Consider the following 23,216-nt stretch of genomic DNA (forward strand, 5'->3'; position numbering starts at 1 on the left):
AGCTGTAACCAGTACAGCTGATACCAGCACAGCTGTTACTTACACTACAGCTTGTACACATCGCTATTGTCTCTCTGTTTCTCATGCAACAGCATAGCCGCACGCCGTCAATGCTGTCTGCTTGGGGGTTGCTATTACTTCATAGCCCGGTAAAAATCGGGTCGTCGAACGGTAACGTCACTTATCAGAATAGCTATCGCTGTGGACGTTTTGCCTGCTATGGCTATGCCTCTTGATATGGACAATATGCCAGCTATGGTTCTTGATATGGGCAATCTGCCAGCTGTAGCTATGCTTCTTGATATGAACACTCTGCCAGCTATGCCTCTTGATATGGACAATCTGCCAGCTATGCCTCTTGATATGGACAATCTGCCAGCTATGACTCTTGATATGGACAATCTGCCAGCTATGCTTCTTGATATGAACACTCTGCCAGCTATGCCTCTTGATATGTACAATCTGCCAGCTATGACTCTTGATATGGACAATCTGTCAGCTGTAGCTATGCCTCTTGATGTGGACACTGCCAACTATGGCTCTTGCTGTGGACAATCTGCCGGTTTTCGGCCGAGCGCAACGTAATGATGATGAGATGGTTCCACCCTGCACCCAGGGTACAGGGTGGAACCATCTGCACCCAGGGTACAGGGTGGAACCATCTGTACCCAGGGTACAGGGTGGAACCATCTGCACCCAGGGTACAGGGTGGAACCATCTGCACCCAGGGTACAGGGTGGAACCATCTGCACCCAGGGTACAGGGTGGAACCATCTGTACCCAGGGTTCAGGGTGGAACCATCTGCACCCAGGGTACAGGGTGGAACCATCTGCACCCAGGGTACAGGGCGGAACCATCTGCACCCAGGGTACAGGGTGGAACCATCTGCACCCAGGGTACAGGGTGGAACCATCTGCACCCAGGGTGGAACCATCCCAAGGGGCTATCCGGGTAAAATGCGTGAATTAACAAACGAATGAAACACATCGGGTAATGACGACAGTGAATGTCAAGCACCCTTGGTACTTTCCCGGCCACTCGACACATCTGAGAGAGAGAGAGAACACACGCACCTCACGCATGCCCGTGTACTCATGGCAGGGGAGAGTAGGGGAGAACACGCATGCTCGTGTACTCTATGGGACAGGGAGGTAGGGAGAACACGCATGCTTGTGTATGGGAGAACACACGCAAAAAAGACAAAGATCCTCCATGTAGCCTTAACATACTGTAAGGGCAAGTGCTGTTAGCGCGCACCTAAGAAGGCTGGCACGGCACACGAGGGGGTGAATGGCCAACACCACGCCCGGCCGCCTTTGTCTCCCCAGTGGCCATGTTTACACACCGCATCAGGTCCTCATTTGAGGCTGAGTCGACCTAGGGGAGGCCCGGGACCGGTTCAGATAATCGTCACTGGTGTTGGTCGTGAGCGGGAATAGAACCCGGGTCGCCAGGTTCATAGCGCAGCGTAACGCTAACCGCTACACTACCGCTCCCCACAGACACACACACACAAGTGACAGACACACACACACACGTGACACACACACACGTGACAGACACACAGACACACACACAAGTGACACAGACACACACACAGACACACGCACAAGTGACACAGACACACACACACGTGACAGACACACAGACACACACACAAGTGACACAGACACACACACAAGTGACAGACACACACACACAAGTGACACAGACACACGCACAAGTGACATACACACAAGTGACACAGACACACACACAAGTGACACAGACACACACACAAGTGACATACACACAAGTGACACAGACACACACACACACAGAGACATGCGCGGGCTCGTTGTGACACAGACACACGCACAAGTGACACAGACACACACACGTGACACACACACACACAGACACACGCGCGGGCTCGTTGTGCTCGACGCCGCAAGGACGATGCGACGAGGCTACTTGTCCTTGTCCCCGGCGTCCGCCCGGCGCCCGGTGAACCTGCTGAACACGAAGATGATGGCCCACGTGCAGCCGATGAGCGCCAGCATGAACCCCACGGTGGACGCGAAGTCGGGCGCGGCTCCCGGGAGGGCCCCGAGGTGTGCCGACATGGCCTCCTCGATCATGTACATCTCGTCGAGGATGGCGAGGAAGGTGAAGAGGTGGAACCACTGGTGGCTGTGGCCCACGATGTCGAAGGCGCCGGGCAGGCAGCGCTCGGGCAGCTTGCTGATGTTGAAGAGCGCCGCCAGGAAGAGCCACGTGAAGTGGCGCACGAAGTTGGCGGCGAATGCGGCGGTGATGTGACGCACGTCGGGCCAGAAGACGAGCAGGTCGGCCGTGACGGGCAGCGTCAGGGTCTGCGGCAGGAGGAAGACGAGCGTGCGGATGGCGTAGCGGTGCTTGCATCGCTTGAGGCGGCTGAGGCAGCAGGCCACGGTGCAGACGACGGAGAAGGCGAACGCCAGCGGCTTGAAGAGGCGGTCGAGCAGGGCGCAGAAGACGCCGTGCGCGTTCGGGTCGAGCAGCCGCGGCGAGCGCTCCCGCAGCCACTCGGACATGAAGCCCCGGTCGAGCACCTTGAGGCTGGGGTTCACGTAGTGGTAGTAGGCGATGGACGCGCCCGCCCCGTAGATGCTCACGGCGCCGTAGTCGAAGTAGTAGCAGAGGTCGCGCACGCGCAGCGACATGGCGTTGAAGAGGTGCGCCACGCTGCTGAACGTGAACACGAAGCACACTCCGATCGCGTACGCGCACAGCGGCCACAGCTGCTGCTGCGCGTCGCCCTGCTGCTGCTGCTGCAAGAGCAGCAGCTGCCAGAACTTGGCGAGACACACGAAGAGCGGCAGGAAGTGCGTCCAGAAGTTGAGCGTCTCGTTGGTGCACATGAAGGCGGAGCGCAGGCACTGCGCCGCGCTGTAGCCGGGGCTGCGGTAGCCCGACGTGATGAAGCGCTCCAGCGCCTGCACCGGCATCTGGCTGGACAGCACCAGCGACGGCTTGCGCCTCTCCTCCATCGTGTCTCTCTCGTTCGCTCTCCCCCCCTCTCTCTCGCTCTCCCCCTCTCTCTCTCGCTCTCTCTCTCCCTCTCTCCCCCTCTCTCTCGCTCTCTCTTTCCCGCAGTTGGCGTCAGCCTCTCGTCTTGCTCTGCCAGAACGCTCGTCCTCTCTGACCTCTGCCGCTACAGATGCGCAGTCGGCACGCGCGACGCTTCAGGCCGCCGCGGCACTCAAGGGGCGAGAGGACCGCGGCCACGCAGCAGCAGCAGCAGCAGGAGCAGCAGGAGCAGCAGCAGGAGCAGCAGAAGCAGGAGCAGCAGCCCCCTCGAGAGCGCTCAAAGACTGCGTCGACATCAGTAACAGCAGCAGCGGCGTCGGCGTGAGCAGCATGACAAGGCGGCCGGCGGCGTTCCGCCGAGCGGAGCGAGAGAGGAGGACGCCGCGCGCGGCAGAGGAGGAGGAGGAGAGACCCGACTGCGGTGTGGGCGCGCGCATCATCGGCGCGTCATGCACGGGGTGAGGAGGAGGAGGCGGAATCGCTGTGTCCCGCTCGAGTGGTGGCGGCCTGCACGGCGCGGTGACCCCGTCGGGACTCCCGGCACGACTCCCGCACGGCTCCCGCACGACAGCGGAACGCGCCGTCGTGACGTCCTCACGCATCCGGCGCCCGGCTCAGAGTCACAGACCCGAGTCGGTCAGCGGTGCACTTTCCACGTTCCTATGACGGGGCGAGTCTCTCCGTACAGGAGACTTCATCGCTAGGCTGCGCGCACACAGGTTTTTTTTGATCGAGTTCTCATCCCCGTTTTATTCGAATCCGTGTTCTAATCAATGGGCGATAGCGCGCACGCAGCCGCGGGTGGGTCAGACGCATGGCGTTGTTTCAGCACCAAGGCCAGACGCCAGTCCCGGGAGCCCTGTGACGAGCCCAGCCCGGTGACGAGCCCAGCCCCGTGACGAGCCCAGCCCCGTGACGAGCCCAGCTCGGTGACGAGCCCAGCCCGGTGACGAGCCCAGCCCCGTGACGAGCCCAGCCCCGTGACGAGCCCAGCCCCGTGACGAGCCCAGCCCGGGCGGAATTCCGCCTCGAGGCGCGGTTGACGCTGGGGATCACGCGCTCGTGTCGCTACCGGTGGCTAGGAGATGTTAACTACCTCGCCTGGTGCACAGGAGGTCGTGGGTTCGATCGCGGCCCTGACGCCTGCTGTACACTTGGGAGTTTTTGTCTCTCTCTCATCATCATCATCACTGCGGTGGCGATGAGATGTTGACTACCTCGCCTGGTGCACAGGAGGTCGTGGGTTCGATCCCGACCCTGACGTCTGCTGTATATTTGGAGTTTGTGTCTTTCTCTCTCATCATCATCACTGCGGTGGCGATGAGATGTTAACTACCTCGCCTGGTGTACAGGAGGTCGTGGGTTCGATCCCTACCCTGACGCTGGTTCTACGTAGTGTTTTAAATCAGCGTGTTTCTGTCCTCCGGGTCCTGCGGGGTTTCTCTCCACATTTAGAAACGTGCGCTTAGAGTATTTGGCCGCTATAAATTTCCACGTGATCAGCCACTTCGCTGAGCTTTCATTTGTGATGGGCAGGTCGCTTCTGAAAAAGAGCCGTACAGCTCAGTGGGTCTGACCTGGTAGACATAAATTAAAATAGTTCGTGGTTTGTATACCCAGATGGTGTCTGTGTTGTGGGCTTAGCGTGGAGTGACAATGACAGGGTGGAGGTCAGCGTTGGGCTCGGGGTTCGTGTTTATCGCGAAGTAGGATTCGCATTTTGAGATGACCTGGGTACGTCGCCTGTACTTGGTGGCTCACACGCAGCCGTGAAACTCCCTTCCCGTGGGGCACGGCGAGAGCCGTGTACCCTGGCTGGCCAGGAGATGGCGGGATAACGCGCAGGGAGTGCTCTCCACCTCCTCTCTCAAGTGAGAGACGGAGCGCTGTCCCCTCGTACGCGTGCGTGCGTTCTCCCCGGGTGCTCTGGGTTCCTCCCGCATGTATAAACACACACATTTATTGAGGACCGCAGAGCGTGGGCAATTGTTGCGAGCGCCGGCTCGTCGCGTGGCTGCCGCTTTCCCCGCTCGTCTGTGGCTCCTCCTCGCAAGCCTCCTCTTCGTCCTCTCTCCCTCTCACCCTCTTGCTGTCCCACAGCAAGCAAACGTTGTACGGCGGTGGCAAGATGCGAATTGAAATCGTTGTTATTTTAAGGTTAGTCGTTGTTGGCTGCATGGTTGTGGAAATTCCACATTCCTCTAACAGGACGAGGGGGGGTGGGTGCAGTATAGGCCAACGACTGTTGTCTTCCTGCAATGTGTGGGATGGTGGGATGGGTAGAACTGGAAACCTCCACATTGGGATGTGAACTTCCCGAATTGTGTGAGTCGATGGCTCGAACAAGCTCCGCTCGTTTAGTGCTGGAGGCAGGGGAGCAGTGCGCGCGACACGTTTCCATCCACCATGTAAAATTGAAAACCACGTTTTTGATTAAACCTTCGATTTTTATCACGCTACGTACTTATGTTGAACTTCTTTCGCACCGCACGCAGCCAACCGTGCCAATCGGAGGTGCCGCAGCCTACTGATCTGTTTGGAGACCGGCCGTGTGTGCCTCCTTGCAGAGCCCCACGCCGCCCGTGTCCGTGACCCCTCCACCAGTGTGGCGGTGTGCGCGACCTGGCAGCCCGTGCCCCACATCGACAGCAGCCTCTGTGGCCTGCTGTGTGCGGGGCTCATCGTGGGATTGTGTTTGGTTAGATCTTCTTGGAGGTATAGTGCCGACTTTCAACAAGAACTCTCCACCACCCGACACAGAGACAAACACATCAAGTCGGCAGGTCATGGGGCGAATATATTCGATTTAAAGCTTTCGTGACTGCAGGGATTCATCTTCTTGGTTCTTTCGGTAAAGTCACGTGGAAGGGAAATAATAAAATAAAAAAATAAAAACATAATAAAATACAATTCTCACGACGTTTCGGCCACAACGCAAGCAGCCGTCCTCAGGTGAAGAACAGGTCTCTGGCCGAAACGTCGTGAGAATTGTATTTTATTATGTTTTATTTTATTATTTCCCTTCTACGTGACTTTACCGAAAGAACCAAGAAGATGAACCGCCTGCAATGTTTGTCCATTGTCGAGGGGCAATGAAGAACGCTGCGGTGGTTAAATGTTGACATTATAGCGGCACTATGATATAACATAATAGAGATATTTTGGGTTAGATCGCGTAAATATATAAAAGTGTCGTTAAAACCCGCCACCACCAGACACAGCCAACTAGTAAGGGTTGTCACGTAAACAGAACGTGCCAATTCGCCATGGATGATATTGGTCGTGAAAGCCTACGCGTTAAACTGACTATGATCTCTAATGATAAATGTTTTATACCGACGTTTCGGACGATTTCCTTTCTTCACAGCACCTGAATAGAGAGGCCAGAGAGAAGGAATGGATACTAATTGTTGACGACTGCACTCTACACCGTGGGACCTGACGGGAATTATATCTTATTAATCAATTATCAATCCATGCAGAGTTCCACATCTACCGGTTCGTTACATTTGGGTAACATAGTATTGGCCAAACATCCTAATGCTGAATAAATACCTACAAACAAAAATGACCTAATCGGGATCACACACAACAGCAGCAGCAGCAGGAGCATCGCCCCTCTTGGGGAAAAAAAGAGTCTTGAGACTCATCAGTGAGGCTTTCCTGGGGCAAACAAAAGCGAGTGAGTCACCGAGACGCTGCCATGCACAGCTGTGTCGACAGAGGGCAGACGCGGAGCGGCGGCTTTCACTCGGCACCCCTCCTCACCAGGGCCGGGTGAAGAATGTTGTCGGCCCCTGGGCTACAGATACTGGGGGGGGGGGGCAGTAATATTTTCAAAAGGAAAAGAAAGTTAAAGAAAAATAAAATGTATTTCTACACGGCTTACAACAAATAAAATTCAGCGTTCACAAAACTAAATAACTTTTTTATACTCGTAGTTCTTTCGGTAAAGTCACGTAGGTAAAACATTAAATTAAAATTAATAAAAATAAAACAATAAAATCACGACGTTTCGGAGGCAACACAAGTCTCCGTCCCACCTGATGACGGAGACTTGTGTTGCCTCCGAAACGTCGTGATTTTATTGTTTTATTTTTATTAATTTTTATTTCATTTTTTACCTACGTGACTTTACCGAAAGAACTAAGAGTATGAATCATTGAAGTCACGAAAGCTTCAAATATAGAATAAATAACTTTTCACTTCATCTCTGGAGGCGTTCCAGCTGACGGAGGCCCATGGACTGCAGCCCGTAAAGGCCCCACGCCTTGATCCGTCCCTGCCCCTCCCCCGTGTGACCATTTGCAGCGTTATCCGCGAGCAATTTCCCAGCTGATGGCAATTGTCATTGAGCTGAACAAGGTGTGTCTGTTCACTTACGCTGGACCAATCCTTTCGAACTGGGCGGAGGAGCGGTGGCGCGGTGGTTGGCGCACTGTGCGGCTCCTACCTGCGTTTGATTCCCGACCAGGGCTCACATCGGCGGCGAGAGGTGTCTGGGTTCTGACGTGGCGAGGCGAGGGATGCGTTCGATCGCCAGGCGATGGACATAAACGCTCCACATTAGTCGTCTTCTTCTTCTCGTCGCCGTCGTCTGGCTGCTGACGATGGCGATGCAGAGCAACTTACAATGCCACTGTCAGGTCTGAATATGAATCTGTAGTTATTACTGGAGGAATCCGATGAGTTCTGTATTTCACAGAAGTCCAGTCGGGGCACGGGGTAAGAACGTGACAACAACAACACTAACACACGGTGGGAGTGCAAAGTACAGGGCGACAAACAAAGCGCCCAAACACAAACAGACACAACACCAAATCATCCCCATCCTACCAGGCAAAGCCAACTGAGATATTCACTTATTTTTCAGAAGCGACCTCGCTACAAATGTATGTATGTACAGTATATTGAACTTCTTTCGCACCGTACGTAGCCAACCGTGCTAATCGGGGGTGCGATGATAGCTCAACGAAGTGGATCATCATGTGGACATCATTCATAGCAAAAATAATCATCTAAATAACCTCGATACATGTTTCTAAAAGTGGTCCCGGGGCCTATCTGACGTGTAGTTATTGTTGTTGTTTGGCCCTGCAGAGGGCCGTTGGCGTGTCTTGTTGTTGTTTTCGCTGCTCTGGAGACCGGAAGATCGATGATGATCGACGTTCGGTCGCCGCGTCTGGCGGCATTCGCCGTGACTTCTCGCTCAGCAGAGTGGGCAGCGTGAAGAATACCCGAATTCCACTGCGGACACTACAATGAGATTCAGTGTTTATTACTGAAAGAATCCGATGAGCTATGAAGCTCTTTTTCATAGATGTCCAGTAGAGAATGAATGAGTGCTCAGTGCAGTTCCATCTCGACTGGCCTCTTCACTGCCACGCCCAGGGTTGCCACCTGATCCGGCTTTGACCCTGACGGGTTACGGGAATTGGCATCTGTTCTGCGGTGACAGGAATGGCCTTGTACCAAGATCCCGTGGAATTGTGTTGAACTTACATCGCAGTAGACTTGCACGGTTATTGATGGCCCGCGGACGAATGAGAAATATGTGCGGGGTTGGTGCGTGGAAAAGATGACAAGCGGAGCCTCGCCACTTGGATAGATAAATATTCCGATTCTGATTTGTAACTCTCTCGCCGTGGAGTTGGGCCGCCTCAAAGAACCCACGACTTGTTCCAGCAACTTCACCCATTGGCTGTCGCCTGATGATGCTGGTTGTAATTGCCAGGCGAAACGTCGGACTCGAATTGTAAATGTTGTGGGTTTATTCTCCAACACACCGGTGTGCCAAACCAGTAAAGAATTGGCACGTTCTGTTTACGTGACAAATCCCTTACTAGTTGGCTGTGTCAGGTGGTGGTGGGTTTAACGACACATTTATATATTTACGCGATCTAACCCCCAAAGAAACCTCTATTATGGAGTGATATATTTAATAATAACGCCCTTTGGTTTAACCAGGAAAGCCTCGCTGAGTATTTTAAAACTCAATTTCAGGAGGGTCCTGCATGGAGTGGCTGGTTAGTGCCCATGTCCGCCCCAGTGGAGCCCTGCGGTGGCCAGGAGGAGCTGTTACCTCCCTCGCCAAGTATGCAGGAGGTCGTCGGCTCGTTCCCCATCCTGACGATGCCTGCACTGCATATTTGGAGTTTGCGGTGTCTCTCTCGCTCGCTCTCTCGGCTCGTGGTCGAGTTTGTCCCCCCCCCCCCCCTCCACATTTAGAATGAACATCACCACGAGTTGAGAGTTTTTGGCTGCAACTATAAATGTCCACGTGCTGAGAAGCCGCCACTTCGTTGAGCTATCATCGTTGATAGCCAGGTCGCTTCTGAATAAAAAGAGCCACATCGCTCAGTGGTTCCTTACCTGGTCAACGAAAAAAAGTTTAAATAGCGTATCCACTCTCCTGACTTACCCACGCAGCACTCTCCACCCACCCCCTCACCACTGGCCTCGTTCACTCACCTCTCGGCTTCTCCCAACAACTCCCCCAGTCAGCCACTCCTCTCTCTCTCTCTCACCACCCCCATCCACCCGAAGCCGAAACTCTCCCCCACCTCCCCCAGACATTTTCCCCAACCCAAACGAGAGGGAGAGTGAGTGAGTTAGTGCCTCCGGACAAGAGATCCCATTCTCATCCCCCGTGCCGCATCCGTCGCCGGCTCCGAGCTCGCTCTCAGCTCTACCACGGGCCGGGATCGTCGGCCGCGTCTCCCACCTCGGGACGTGAAAAGCCATGGCCCGCGGAGTCAGGTCCCCTGCTACTACTTCGCTGCCACTGCTGCCGCTGCTGTACTGGAGCTGCCTGCTGCTGCTGATGCTACTGCTGGGGCTCGTGCAGGCTGTGAGCGAGAACGAGCCGAGGTGAGACGCTCACACCACGCGGGCACTCACTCACTCGCAACTGCACCAAGTGAGTTGAACTTCTTTCGCGCCGTACGTGGCCAGCCGTGATAATCGGAGCCAAAGAGATGTCCCGCTCGCAACCACTATTAACTTCCTCACAAAGTGGTACTCGATTTTATCGACCCCGGATGAATGATAGGCTGGGTCAATCCTCAACGTGGATTTGAAATCGTGACCTCATTGCGAGCCGCGCTCCAGCGCTGAGCCGCACGGACGGTTGAGTGACACGTGAGAATCAGTAAGATAACAAATACGTCGTTGAGTTATATTTGTATTTACGAGTTATTTGTTTGCCTTTCCTATACTTTGCACTCCTATCGTGTTTGTTGTTGTAACGTTCTAACCCGCCCCTACTGAACACCTGCGAACAAGAGCTTCATTGCTCATCGGATTCTCCCAGTGATAAACACTGACTCTCATTCATTTTCGCCTGGGTGGCATCATCGGGGGCTCCTCTGTCAGCGGGTAGTGGCGTTAATCCCGGATCAGCTCGACGCCCGCTGTGATGATTATAATATTAACAATTGTATTATAATAACTATAATTATATTATAATTATAGTTGCACGCAAAGCTGCGCGTCACGCGGGTCAACACCGGCGCTCGCCACCGTCAGGCCTGTCACGTCGTGTCCACGCTACAATCAGCGTGAACGATTCCAGCAGAGAAGAGGGGGGCTTACGAGAAGGATGTTGAGCACTTTCTCTATAGCGGGTGGGGTGGGTGGGGGGGCCGGCACGCGGTGGCTCTTGAAGGGACCGCCGCTCCGTGACGCGTCTCGTGTTCACCACGTGGCATCGCCGGCTCTTGGAATATTGATGGGGTATTTTTTTATTAGTTGGCATTGGCAGTGGCATGAACTATACTGTATGTATGTACGGTATGTTAAACCTCTTTACCGCACCTCAGATTTCGCTCAAGGCTAAGAGAAACATTCCTCGCTAAAGGAATCTTTATTATTCCATTGTTGTTATGATTAAATGCCCCGTACTGTAGCATTGCCTACTGTAGCATTGTATCAGAGTAATACGCACAACTTGTACCATGATTTAGGGACATTGACGTCGTAAACGCGATTAACATTCTCGTACTTCATGGATAAGCCTGTAATTAGTAATTAGTTGAAACTTTGGATAATTGTTTTATATTCCGAGGCAGATTCCGCACCTCCGATTAGCACGTTTGGCTAGGTACGGTGCGAAAAAGTGCTCATTGTGCTTTGGTGGAAAAGGCTTCCAACAGATTTTGGTACAGAATGTCCAAATTGATATCGGCAGTGTGGCTGCGTTTCTACGACAAACCTGGACGAAAGGCGAATTTCCATCCTCACTTGAATGTCGCCTCGAGCAGCTTTGCGTGCAGTTGAAAGTGATTCGCTGTGTCAACTTACAAGATCAGTCCACCCACTGCTCGCAGCTGCGACTCCGTGGCGGCATTCAAAGGAGCGGGCGGTCACGTGCCCGCGAAGAGCCGAAAGGGCCCCACGTTGGAAAATCGGCCGATTTTGTTGTCAAACGAGCGCGAAGCGAATTCATCTCAAGGGGCGCGCACGTGGTACAGCAACGGAGAAAATGAATCAATGGTGACAGGGTCGGCAAAACATTTTCCCTCTGTAGGCTGAGTAAGGCGTAGCGGTCAGACAGCTGCGCTTTTCCCCCCCTGACGACATCCGTGCGGCTGGATGTTTGTTCGACTGTTGGCTTCGCTAAAAAGTTCGCGTCCATTGTTTGGAGCTCCCTGACATTGCGCCTGTCTGTCCCAATTAAAGCCCTGCTGTGTTGCTCATCATTAACCCAATTAAAGCCCTGCTGTGTTGCTCATCCTTAACCGACCCTTGAAAGACCCCGACAGAAAATAAAGCTTCCCATGTAGATCCCCTGCAGCCAATCAAAGCCTTCCAATAACCTTTTAGAGTAAAAATAACTGCACAAATGTCGGGTCTGGAAGCCATCGTAGGTCATCGCACTTTAGATCCGATCGCAAAAAATATACCATAGGTACGGTGCGAAAGAAGTTCAACATACAGGGACTCCTCGACTCACGAACGAGTTAGATTCCAGAAGTCTGTTCGTAAGTCGATTTGTTCGTAAGTCCAACTTTACTCCTGTCGATTCCCAACATGTTATACGGCATATACACTAAACACGCGGAATGGCTTTAAATGTTGTGCATAATCTCCTGTAGATGCCACTGGTCCTTCGTGTTCTGTAGATGTAGATACCACTGGTTATTCACGTTAAGTAGATGCCACTGGTTCTTCACGTTCTGTAGATGTAGATGCCACTGGTTCTTCACGTTATATAGATGTAGATGCCACTGGTTCTTCACATTCTGTAGATGTAGATGCCACTGGTTCTTCACGTTCTATAGATGTAGATGCCACTGGTCCTTCGTATTCTGTAGATGTAGATGCCACTGGTTATTCACGTTAAGTAGATGCCACTGGTTCTTCACGTTCTGTAGATGTAGATGCCACTGGTTCTTCACGTTGTGTAGATGTAGATGCCACTGGTTCTTCATGTTCTGTAGATGTAGATGCCACTGGTTCTTCATGTTCTACAGATGTAGATGCCACTGGTTCTTCACGTTCTGCAGATGTAGATGCCACTGGTTCTTCACGTTCTGCAGATGTAGATGCCACTGGTTCTTCACGTTCTGTAGATGTAGATGCCACTGGTTCTTCACGTTCTGCAGATGTAGATGCCACTGGTTCTTCACGTTATGTAGATGTAGATGCCACTGGTTCTTCACGTTCTGCAGATGTAGATGCCACTGGTTCTTCACGTTCTGTAGATGTAGATGCCACTGGTTCTTCACGTTCTGTAGATGTAGATGCCACTGGTTCTTCACGTTCTGGAGATGTAGATGCCACTGGTTCTTCACGTTCTGTAGATGTAGATGCCACTGGTTCTTCACGTTCTGTAGATGTAGATGCCACTGGTTCTTCACGTTCTGCAGATGTAGATGCCACTGGTTCTTCACGTTCTGTAGATGTAGATGCCACTGGTTCTTCACGTTCTGTAGATGTAGATGCCACTGGTTCTTCACGTTCTGTAGATGTAGATGCCACTGGTTCTTCACGTTCTGCAGATGTAGATGCCACTGGTTCTTCACGTTCTGTAGATGTAGATGCCACTGGTTCTTCACGTTCTGCAGATGTAGATGCCACTGGTTCTTCACGTTCTGTAGATGTAGATGCCACTGGTTCTTCACGTTCTGTAGATGTAGATGCCACTGGTTCTTCACGTTCTGTAGATGTAGATGCCACTGGTTCTTCACGTTCTGCAGATGTAGATGCCACTGGTTCTTCACGTTGTGTAGATGTAGATGCCACTGGTTCTTCACGTTCTGTAGATGTAGATGCCACTGGTTCTTCACGTTCTGTAGATGTAGATGCCACTGGTTCTTCACGTTCTGTAGATGTAGATGCCACTGGTTCTTCACGTTCTGTAGATGTAGATGCCACTGGTTCTTCACGTTCTGTAGATGTAGATGCACTGGTTCTTCACGTTCTGCAGATGTAGATGCCACTGGTTCTTCACGTTCTGTAGATGTAGATGCCACTGGTTCTTCACGTTCTGTAGATGTAGATGCCACTGGTTCTTCACGTTCTGTAGATGTAGATGCCACTGGTTCTTCACGTTCTGCAGATGTAGATGCCACTGGTTCTTCACGTTCTGTAGATGTAGATGCCACTGGTTCTTCACGTTCTGTAGATGTAGATGCCACTGGTTCTTCACGTTCTGTAGATGTAGATGCCACTGGTTCTTCACGTTCTGTAGATGTAGATGCCACTGGTTCTTCACGTTCTGCAGATGTAGATGCCACTGGTTCTTCACGTTCTGTAGATGTAGATGCCACTGGTTCTTCACGTTCTGTAGATGTAGATGCCACTGGTTCTTCACGTTCTGCAGATGTAGATGCCACTGGTTCTTCACATTGCTGTAGATGTAGATGCCACTGGTTCTTCACGTTCTGCAGATGTAGATGCCACTGGTTCTTCACGTTCTGTAGATGTAGATGCCACTGGTTCTTCACGTTCTGCAGATGTAGATGCCACTGGTTCTTCACGTTCTGTAGATGTAGATGCCACTGGTTCTTCACGTTCTGCAGATGTAGATGCCACTGGTTCTTCACGTTCTGTAGATGTAGATGCCACTGGTTCTTCACGTTCTGCAGATGTAGATGGCCACTGGTTCTTCACGTTCTGTAGATGTAGATGCCACTGGTTCTTCACGTTATGTAGATGCCACTGGTTCTTCACGTTCTGTAGATGTAGATGCCACTGGTTCTTCACGTTCTGTAGATGTAGATGCCACTGGTTCTTCACGTTCTGTAGATGTAGATGCCACTGGTTCTTCACGTTCTGTAGATGTAGATGCCACTGGTTCTTCACGTTCTGTAGATGTAGATGCCACTGGTTCTTCACGTTCTGTAGATGTAGATGCCACTGGTTCTTCACGTTCTGTAGATGTAGATGCCACTGGTTCTTCACGTTTCTGTAGATGTAGATGCCACTGGTTCTTCACGTTCTGCAGATGTAGATGCCACTGGTTCTTCACGTTCTGCAGATGTAGATGCCACTGGTTCTTCACGTTCTGTAGATGTAGATGCCACTGGTTCTTCACGTTCTGTAGATGTAGATGCCACTGGTTCTTCACGTTCTGTAGATGTAGATGCCACTGGTTCTTCACGTTCTGTAGATGTAGATGCCACTGGTTCTTCACGTTCTGTAGATGTAGATGCCACTGGTTCTTCACGTTCTGTAGATGTAGATGCCACTGGTTCTTCACGTTCTGTAGATGTAGTTGCCACTGGTTCTTCACGTTCTGTAGATGTAGATGCCACTGGTTCTTCACGTTCTGTAGATGTAGATGCCACTGGTTCTTCACGTTCTGTAAGATGTAGATGCCACTGGTTCTTCACGTTCTGTAGATGTAGATGCCACTGGTTCTTCACGTTCTGTAGATGTAGATGCCACTGGTTCTTCACGTTCTGTAGATGTAGATGCCACTGGTTCTTCACGTTCTGTAGATGTAGATGCCACTGGTTCTTCACGTCTGTAGATGTAGATGCCACTGGTTCTTCACGTTCTGTAGATGTAGATGCCACTGGTTCTTCACGTTCTGTAGATGTAGATGCCACTGGTTCTTCACGTTCTGTAGATGTAGATGCCACTGGTTCTTCACGTTCTGTAGATGTAGATGCCACTGGGTTCTTCACGTTCTGTAGATGTAGATGCCACTGGTTCTTCACGTTCTGCAGATGTAGATGCCACTGGTTCTGTAGATGTAGATGCCACTGGTTCTTCACGTTCTGTAGATGTAGATGCCACTGGTTCTTCACGTTCTGTAGATGTAGATGCCACTGGTTCTTCACGTTCTGTAGATGTAGATGCCACTGGTTCTTCACGTTCTGTAGATGTAGATGCCACTGGTTCTTCACGTTCTGTAGATGTAGATGCCACTGGTTCTTCACGTTCTGTAGATGTAGATGCCACTGGTTCTTCACGTTCTGTAGATGTAGATGCCACTGGTTCTTCACGTTCTGTAGATGCCACTGGTTCTTCACGTTCTGTAGATGTAGATGCCACTGGTTCTTCACGTTCTGTAGATGTAGATGCCACTGGTTCTTCACGTTCTGTAGATGTAGATGCCACTGGTTCTTCACGTTCTGTAGATGTAGATGCCACTGGTTCTTCACGTTCTGTAGATGTAGATGCCCACTGGTCTTCACGTTCTGTAGATGTAGATGCCACTGGTTCTTCACGTTCTGTAGATGTAGATGCCACTGGTTCTTCACGTTCTGTAGATGTAGATGCCACTGGTTCTTCACGTTCTGTAGATGTAGATGCCACTGGTTCTTCACGTTCTGTAGATGTAGATGCCACTGGTTCTTCACGTTCTGTAGATGTAGATGCCACTGGTTCTTCACGTTCTGTAGATGTAGATGCCACTGGTTCTTCACGTTCTGTAGATGTAGATGCCACTGGTTCGTCACGTTCTGTAGATGTAGATGCCACTGGTTCTTCACGTTCTGTAGATGTAGATGCCACTGGTTCTTCACGTTCTGTAGATGTAGATGCCACTGGTTCATCACGTTCTGTAGATGTAGATGCCACTGGTTCTTCACGTTCTGTAGATGTAGATGCCACTGGTTCATTCACGTTCTGTAGATGTAGATGCCACTGGTTCTTCACGTTCTGTAGATGTAGATGCCACTGGTTCTTCACATTATGTATGTGTAGATGCCACCGCCGCCGTCTATTGTGCGACGGTTGAACTTGCGACTCTCAGTCCGAACAGGCACCTGGACATATCGATCTGTTTTTATCCCTGAAAGTTCGTAAGTCGAATGTTCGTAAGTAGAGGAGTCCCTGTACACACACACGAGGTTAACGCAGTTCTAAAGGCCCATTGAATCAGACGCGCCCCCCCCCCCCAACGAAGTGAATGGAAACAATCGTGGCGGCAATTCCGTCGGCGGAACGGCGAGCACAGGCACCCTGGCTCCGTGCCAGTCATTAAAGCCCCCTCGGGGTGGTTGGTGGTGATGATGATGGTTGGGGGGAGTAACAGCGAGACTCTGAACTTTACAGACCCACGAAGCGGGCGATACACATCTGCTGTGTGTTACTCTGCCAGGGGGGTCCTGCGGCGATGGGAATATGAAGGAATTAGGGCACATTACCGCCTCTAGCTTGTTGCCCTGAGACGACGACGACTTGAACGGGGGCCGAGATGCGAGTCGCACGGGAGCGGGGGGTCCTCGCTGCCACCGATCGGAGGGACTTTGATGTCTTTCCCGCAAGGTTTTGGGGCTCGGAGAGGCCTGGCCTTGCCTGCCCCCCACACGAGGCAACGCATTGAGGTTGTTTTGGATTATTTTGCGGCGGCGAAAAATGTCCAAATGTTGGGGCCGCGTTGTTGCGTTCTCGTTTGTGGTGGCCAGGTGGTTGCTTCTGAGAAAATGAGTGAATACCTCAGTGGGCTTTGCCTGGCAGGATGGGCGTGGTTGAGTGTTGTATTTGTTTGTGTTTGGGTGACGTGTTTACCTTACTTGTGCTGTGCACTACCATGGTGTTTGTTGAATTGTTTGTTGTTGTCACGTTCTCACCCGCCCCTACTGGACATCTGCGAAAGAGCTTTGCAGCTAATCGGATTCCTCCGCTATAGATACAGATTCAGATACTGACGATTGTTTAAAAAAACACATTCCTGCGGAGGGAGCTGGTAAGAACGTTGGGTTGCTCGGTCAATGGCCAGGGTCAACGGCGGCGTGGTGTGTTCCACAAATATGCCCGACTGTGAGGGCGGGCACAAGTCGGTTAAACGTTGAGTTTTATAAGGGCACCACGGGGTGACCAGCCCTTCCCCACCCAGCCCCACCCCTCCCACCCTCTCCCCACCCAGCCCCACCCTCCCCACCCTCCCAACCCAGCCCTACCCTCCCCACCCAGCCCCTCCCCACCCTCCCTTCCCCACCCAGCCCCACCCTCCCCACCCTCCCAACCCAGCCCTACCCTCACCACCCAGCCATTCCCAACCCTCCCCAGCCCCTCCCTACCTAGCCACTCCCCACCCTCTCCCCACCCTCCCCACCCAGCCCCTCCCCACCCTCCCCACCCAGCCCCTCCCCACCCTTTCCCCACCCTCCCCACCCAGCCCCTCCCCACCCTCCCCACCCTCCCCACCCAGCCCCACCCCTCCCAAACTTGAGACTTGACGCGCTTGAAGCGCTGCCAAGACGAGCAGCACGCAGCACGCGGTCGTGCAAATCGTGCAATGTCCGGATCGTTGAGACGGCACGCGCGAGCACACACGCGGCCCGGCGTGCAGTGTTTGTGTGCTCGCATTGATGCCTTCCCCTGGGAGCGTTGTTGGCAAGTGAGAATGGGCAATTTGTGTAACAACTACACTCACTGCAGCAAAGCCAAAGATCCCCCACCCCCCCTCGTTCCCCGTGTCGCATTAACAGACTGTTGGGGCAAGCGCTGTTAGCGAGCACCTATGAAGGCCGGCACGGCGCACGAGAGGGTGGGTGGCCAACACCACGCCCGGCCGCCTTTGTCTCCCTAGTGGCGATGTTTACACACACCGCGCCAGGCACTCATTTTGAGGCTGAGTCGACCTAGGGGGGGAGAGGCCCAGGAGCTGTTTGGATAATCGTCACCGGTGTTGGCCGTGAGCGGGAATCGAACTCGGGCCGGCGTGTTCGTAGCGCAGCGCAGACCGCTACGCTACCACTCCCCAACACACACAGACATACACACAGACACACACAGACACACACAGATACACACACAGACACACACAGATACACACACATATACACACACAGATACACACACAGACACACACACAGACACACACAGAAACACACACACCTTCACACAGACAGACCCACACAGACACACACACAGACACACACACAGACAGACACACACACAGATACAGACAGACACACAGACACACACATATACACACACAGACAGACACACACACAGATACAGCCACACACACAGACACACACACAGACACACACACGCTGACACATAGACACTCACACACAGACACTCACACACACAGACACACACACAGATACACACACACAGACACACACACACACAGACACACACACAGAGACACACACACACAGACACACACACACAGACAGATACACACACACAGACACTCACACACACAGACACACACACAGATACACACACACAGACACACACACACAGACACACACACAGAGACACACACACACACAGACACACACACACAGACAGATACACACACACAGACACACACACACACAGACACACACACACAGACACACACAGACACTCACACACAGCGCCCCAGGTTTGCAGTCGAAGGCTGCAGCGGCTTGTGGAGCGCCGCGGATTTCTCCTGCGAGCTGCTGCACAGCGTGACATTTGACTCTCAGTTTTATATTAAAAACGCGGAAACGATCTCATCGTTCCTCATTGTCCATTGCACGGATATCGTTTTGTAATATAATACAGTATATACAGACAGTGTTGGCGTTTCTTTGAATAAAAAAAACCCTGGATGGGAAACCTGAGAGAGAGAGAAAAAAATCACATCACGAAGCTGTGTTGACCGAGTGGCGAGTCATGTTTGAGTCGGGTGTTAGAAGGAGGCTGGGGACACTGTCCATCACGCACACACACTCCGCACACGTGGAATGCACTGTACTCACCCACGCCGCAGAACGCACACGCAGCATCACACACACCGTCACACACACACCATCACACACACACCATCACACACACACCAACACACCGTCACACACACCATTACACACACACACCATCACACACACACACCATCACACACACACCAACACACACACCGTCACACACACCATTACACACACCCCATCACACACACACACCGTCACACACACACACCATCACACACACACCATCACACACACACACCATCACACACACACCATCACACACACACACCATCACACACACACCATCACACACACACCATCACACACACACACCATCACACACACACACCATCACACACACACCATCACACACACACCATCACACACACACACCATCACACACACACCTCATCACACACACACCGTCACACACACATACACCACACACACACCATCACACACACACCATCACACACACACCATCACACACACAATCACACACACACCATCACACACACACCACACACACACCATCACACACAACGTCACACACCATCACACACACCATCAAACACACACCATCACACACTTGTGATGGGACTTTGTATGATGGACGTTGAGATTGATAAGGGCACGGGGTGACCAATAAGGTCTGCATTGTTCTGTAATAAGATAGGGCACTGATAATGGGTTGACAGGTATGATGTTGTATACATAAGTTTGATTCGCAAAAGTACACCAAAACCTGGGCACGGCAGCTAAACAACAGCAGGGCCAGTGGCAGACCACGCCAAGACAGCGACACGCAGCTTCATCGATAGCGCTGCACGGGCGAAGTGCTGCAAGTTCACTGACAGGAGGCGACGGGGCAGACCCGGGTGGAATGTGTTGACTGCACGTGGATGAATGCGCCTGCACCCACACACCTGTGCTGCCCAGTCTGTCCGTTCACATGGACACAATCGCACACACACACGGCAGTCCATTCACATGGACACAATCGCACACACACACACGGCAGTCCATTCACATGGACACAATCGCACACACACACACACACGGCGATCCTTTCAGCACTTGGCCGCTATACACGTGCACGCGATAAGCCACTTCGTTGAGCTGTTTATCGCACAGCGAGCCTTACCTGGCGGCATAAAAAATGTATAGTTTGTGAGATGGGCACAATCACACACGCACACAGCAATCTATTAAAACGGACACACACACGCACTATATCACACCGCACACACACACACACTCTCACACACACACACTCTCACACCACACACACACATACTAACTCAGACCGCACACACACACAATGTCACACCACACACACACACAATGTCACACCACACACACACTCACACCACACACACACAATCTCACAGACCACACACCACACACACATTCTCACACCACACACACACACCATCTCACACCGCACACACACACACGCACTGCGGGTGTTAACGATGCCTCAATATTGCCTCCGAATCTCACCATTACAGACATTGTGCGTGAGGATCAACGCGTTTCGCTTCACGCGTGTTGCATGTCATGGATTCACACGTGTTGCATGTGATGGATGCACGTGTGTTGCATGTGATGGATGCACGCGTGTTCCATGTGATGGATGCACGTGTTGCATGTGATGGATTCACACGTGTTGCATGTGATGGATTCACACGTGTTGCATGCGTGTGTGTGTGTGTGTGGGAACGGGGTGGCCGGAGGTTGATAGTGAATCATCACACCTTAAGTAAACACACGTGCGCGGGCACACACACTGGTCCATTCACGCCTTCATTCATACAGACACACACACACAGCCACACACACACACAGCTACACACACACAGCCAATACCAACACCCCCGCCATTCGCCACTAAGTGACGGAGACGTCACCACGGCGCCTGTGCCAGGCCAGGTGCACTTTGAGGCCACGTGAAGTGTCGAAGGCTCGCACAGCCACACACACACACGCGCATACAGCTACACATACACAGCCACACACATACAGCTACACACACACAGCCACACACATACAGCCACACATACAGACACCCACACACACGCATACAGCTACACACACACAGCCACACACATACAGCCGCACACATACAGACACCCACACAGCCACACGCATACAGCTACACACACAGCCACACACATACAGCCACATATACAGACACCCACACACACGCATACAGCTACACACACAGCCACACACATACAGCCACACATACAACCACACACACATACAGCCACACATACAGACACCCACACACACGCATACAGCTACACACACACACACAGCCACACACACACAGCTACACAGCCACACACACACACAGCCACAAAAGACAAAGATCCCCCGTATAGCCTTAACAGACTGTAGGGGTAAGTGCTGTTAGCGAGCACCTATGAAGGCCGGAACGGTACACGAGGGGGTGGGTGGCCAACACCACTCCCGACCGCCTTTGTCTCCACAGTGGCGATGTTTACACATCGCACCAGGTACTCATTTGAGGCTGAGTCGACCTAGGGGAGGCCCAGGACCAGTTCGTAGCATAGCGCGCTAACTGCTACACCACCGCTCACACATACAGACACACATACAACCACACACATACGACCACACACATACGACCACAGACACAGCAACACACACACATTCACGAAGCCGTGCACACGTGACCCTGACCCAGCTGCATGCCCCCATGGAAGCCAGCACCCCCCCCCACCCCCCCACTTGCGAGACGCTGGGCTCAGATTCCTTTGCCTGATCACCACTCACTCCTCACCACTCCCTCCTCCTCCTCCACTCGCCGCTTGTCTTGGGAATTGTGTCTGGGCATCACTTGTTATTATTCTCGGAAATCCCCCCCCCCCCCCCCCCCCCAATATATTGCTATGAAACAGAATTTCTGTTGACATGATTGTGGGTTATGGTTGTACTGTATTAATCCCTAATCTCTGCCATTACATATAATGAAACAAGAAAAGGTAAAAAAGATAAAACAGAGCAATGTAATACAATACACTATTAGACATTGTTGTAAAAATAATTTTAAAGTCCATCTCATATGTTAGTGATTTTTTAAAATATTTTAGGCAGGAAATTCGTTTTCAAATTTAGAAAAAAAAATTCTGGGGGGGGGGACCCCCACACCCCCTGGAAGATTTGGTCCCCCCGAATGTTGACTCCATGGCTACGGCCTTGGTAGACAGCCTACAAACAATAGTCAGTAGTATCTACTACACACCCTACACACAATAGAATCAGTGTGTCTACTACACACCCTACACACAATAGAGTCAGTGTGTCTACTACACACCCGACAGCCATAGCCCACACGCCGCGGTTATTCTAGTATCTCAAAAACGTGGCACTTGAGCTGCCTGGGCCCCCTAAGATCTGTCGCCTGCTTTGTGTGTCACCTGTGAGCAGGCCCGAGGTCCCGGTGTTCGGCTGCGGAGGGGAGCTGAGTGGCGAGAGCGGCTACCTGGGCAGCGAGGGCTACCCGGGCCTCTACCCGCCTAACCGCGACTGCCTGTGGAGGATCACGGTGAGCGTGTCCCGGGCGCTGCACGGTGCCCGTGGCCTTGTGCGTCTTGGCAGTTCTACATTGGTGAAGGAGATGTGGTCATTGACCCGTGTGAGCGAATGTGTGTTGAGGTTCTTTCGCACCGTCCGTAGCCAACCGTGCTCATCGGAGGTACGGGGGGGGGACAAACTAAACGTAAAAACGCAGTTCTAAATAAATGAGTCTTCAATGCAGATTTTAAAGTTGCATTGCTCCAGTGGCTTCTGAATGTCGGGAGGAAGAGCGTTCCAGAGGGCTGCAGAAACGCATCTGAAAACGTGCGATGAGGTGACCGTCTTTGTAAGCAGTAACCGTCTAGTTCTAAAGAAATTAATTTGTCAATCAAGATGACGAATTAAAAGTTGCATAGCTCCAGCGGCTTCCGAATGTCGAAAGGAAGAGCGTTCCAGACGGCCGCAGGAGCGCATCTGAAAGCGCCGCGCGA

At 52.2% G+C, this 23,216-nt stretch overlaps 2 protein-coding genes across 4 annotated transcripts in view; one reads left to right on the forward strand and one right to left on the reverse strand.

The window, feature by feature from the left end:
* Positions 1–920: 920 nt before the first annotated feature.
* On the reverse strand, positions 921–3,014 carry PAQR9 (progestin and adipoQ receptor family member 9). The gene has a single exon (XM_061575385.1). It carries the CDS (start codon positions 3,010–3,012, stop codon positions 1,951–1,953), a length of 1,062 nt encoding a protein of 353 aa, XP_061431369.1. The 5' UTR covers positions 3,013–3,014; the 3' UTR covers positions 921–1,950.
* Positions 3,015–3,129: 115 nt separating this feature from the next.
* The window catches only part of LOC133357403 (procollagen C-endopeptidase enhancer 2-like), a 29,503-nt gene continuing 9,416 nt past the window's right edge, over positions 3,130–23,216 (forward strand). The window contains exons 1-2 of one of the 3 annotated variants that reach the window (XM_061575320.1): positions 3,130–3,510; positions 22,636–22,753. In XM_061575320.1, the coding sequence (XP_061431304.1) occupies positions 3,383–3,510; positions 22,636–22,753 (246 nt within the window). In that variant the 5' untranslated portion in view covers positions 3,130–3,382. Of the gene's footprint in view, positions 3,511–9,578; positions 9,923–22,635; positions 22,754–23,216 lie in introns of those variants that run through there. The other 2 variants (XM_061575321.1, XM_061575319.1) reach the window with 2 other exon arrangements.

This window comes from Lethenteron reissneri, chromosome 58 (assembly GCF_015708825.2).
Source record: "Lethenteron reissneri isolate LAM-NWPU_2019-01 chromosome 58, ASM1570882v1, whole genome shotgun sequence".
Lineage (NCBI taxonomy): Eukaryota > Metazoa > Chordata > Hyperoartia > Petromyzontiformes > Petromyzontidae > Lethenteron > Lethenteron reissneri.

What these genes read in the sequence shown, in the direction of transcription:
- PAQR9 (XM_061575385.1), bottom strand. Translation starts at nt 3,012, where the DNA reads ATGGAGGAGAGGCGCAAGCCGTCGCTGGTGCTGTCCAGCCAGATGCCG.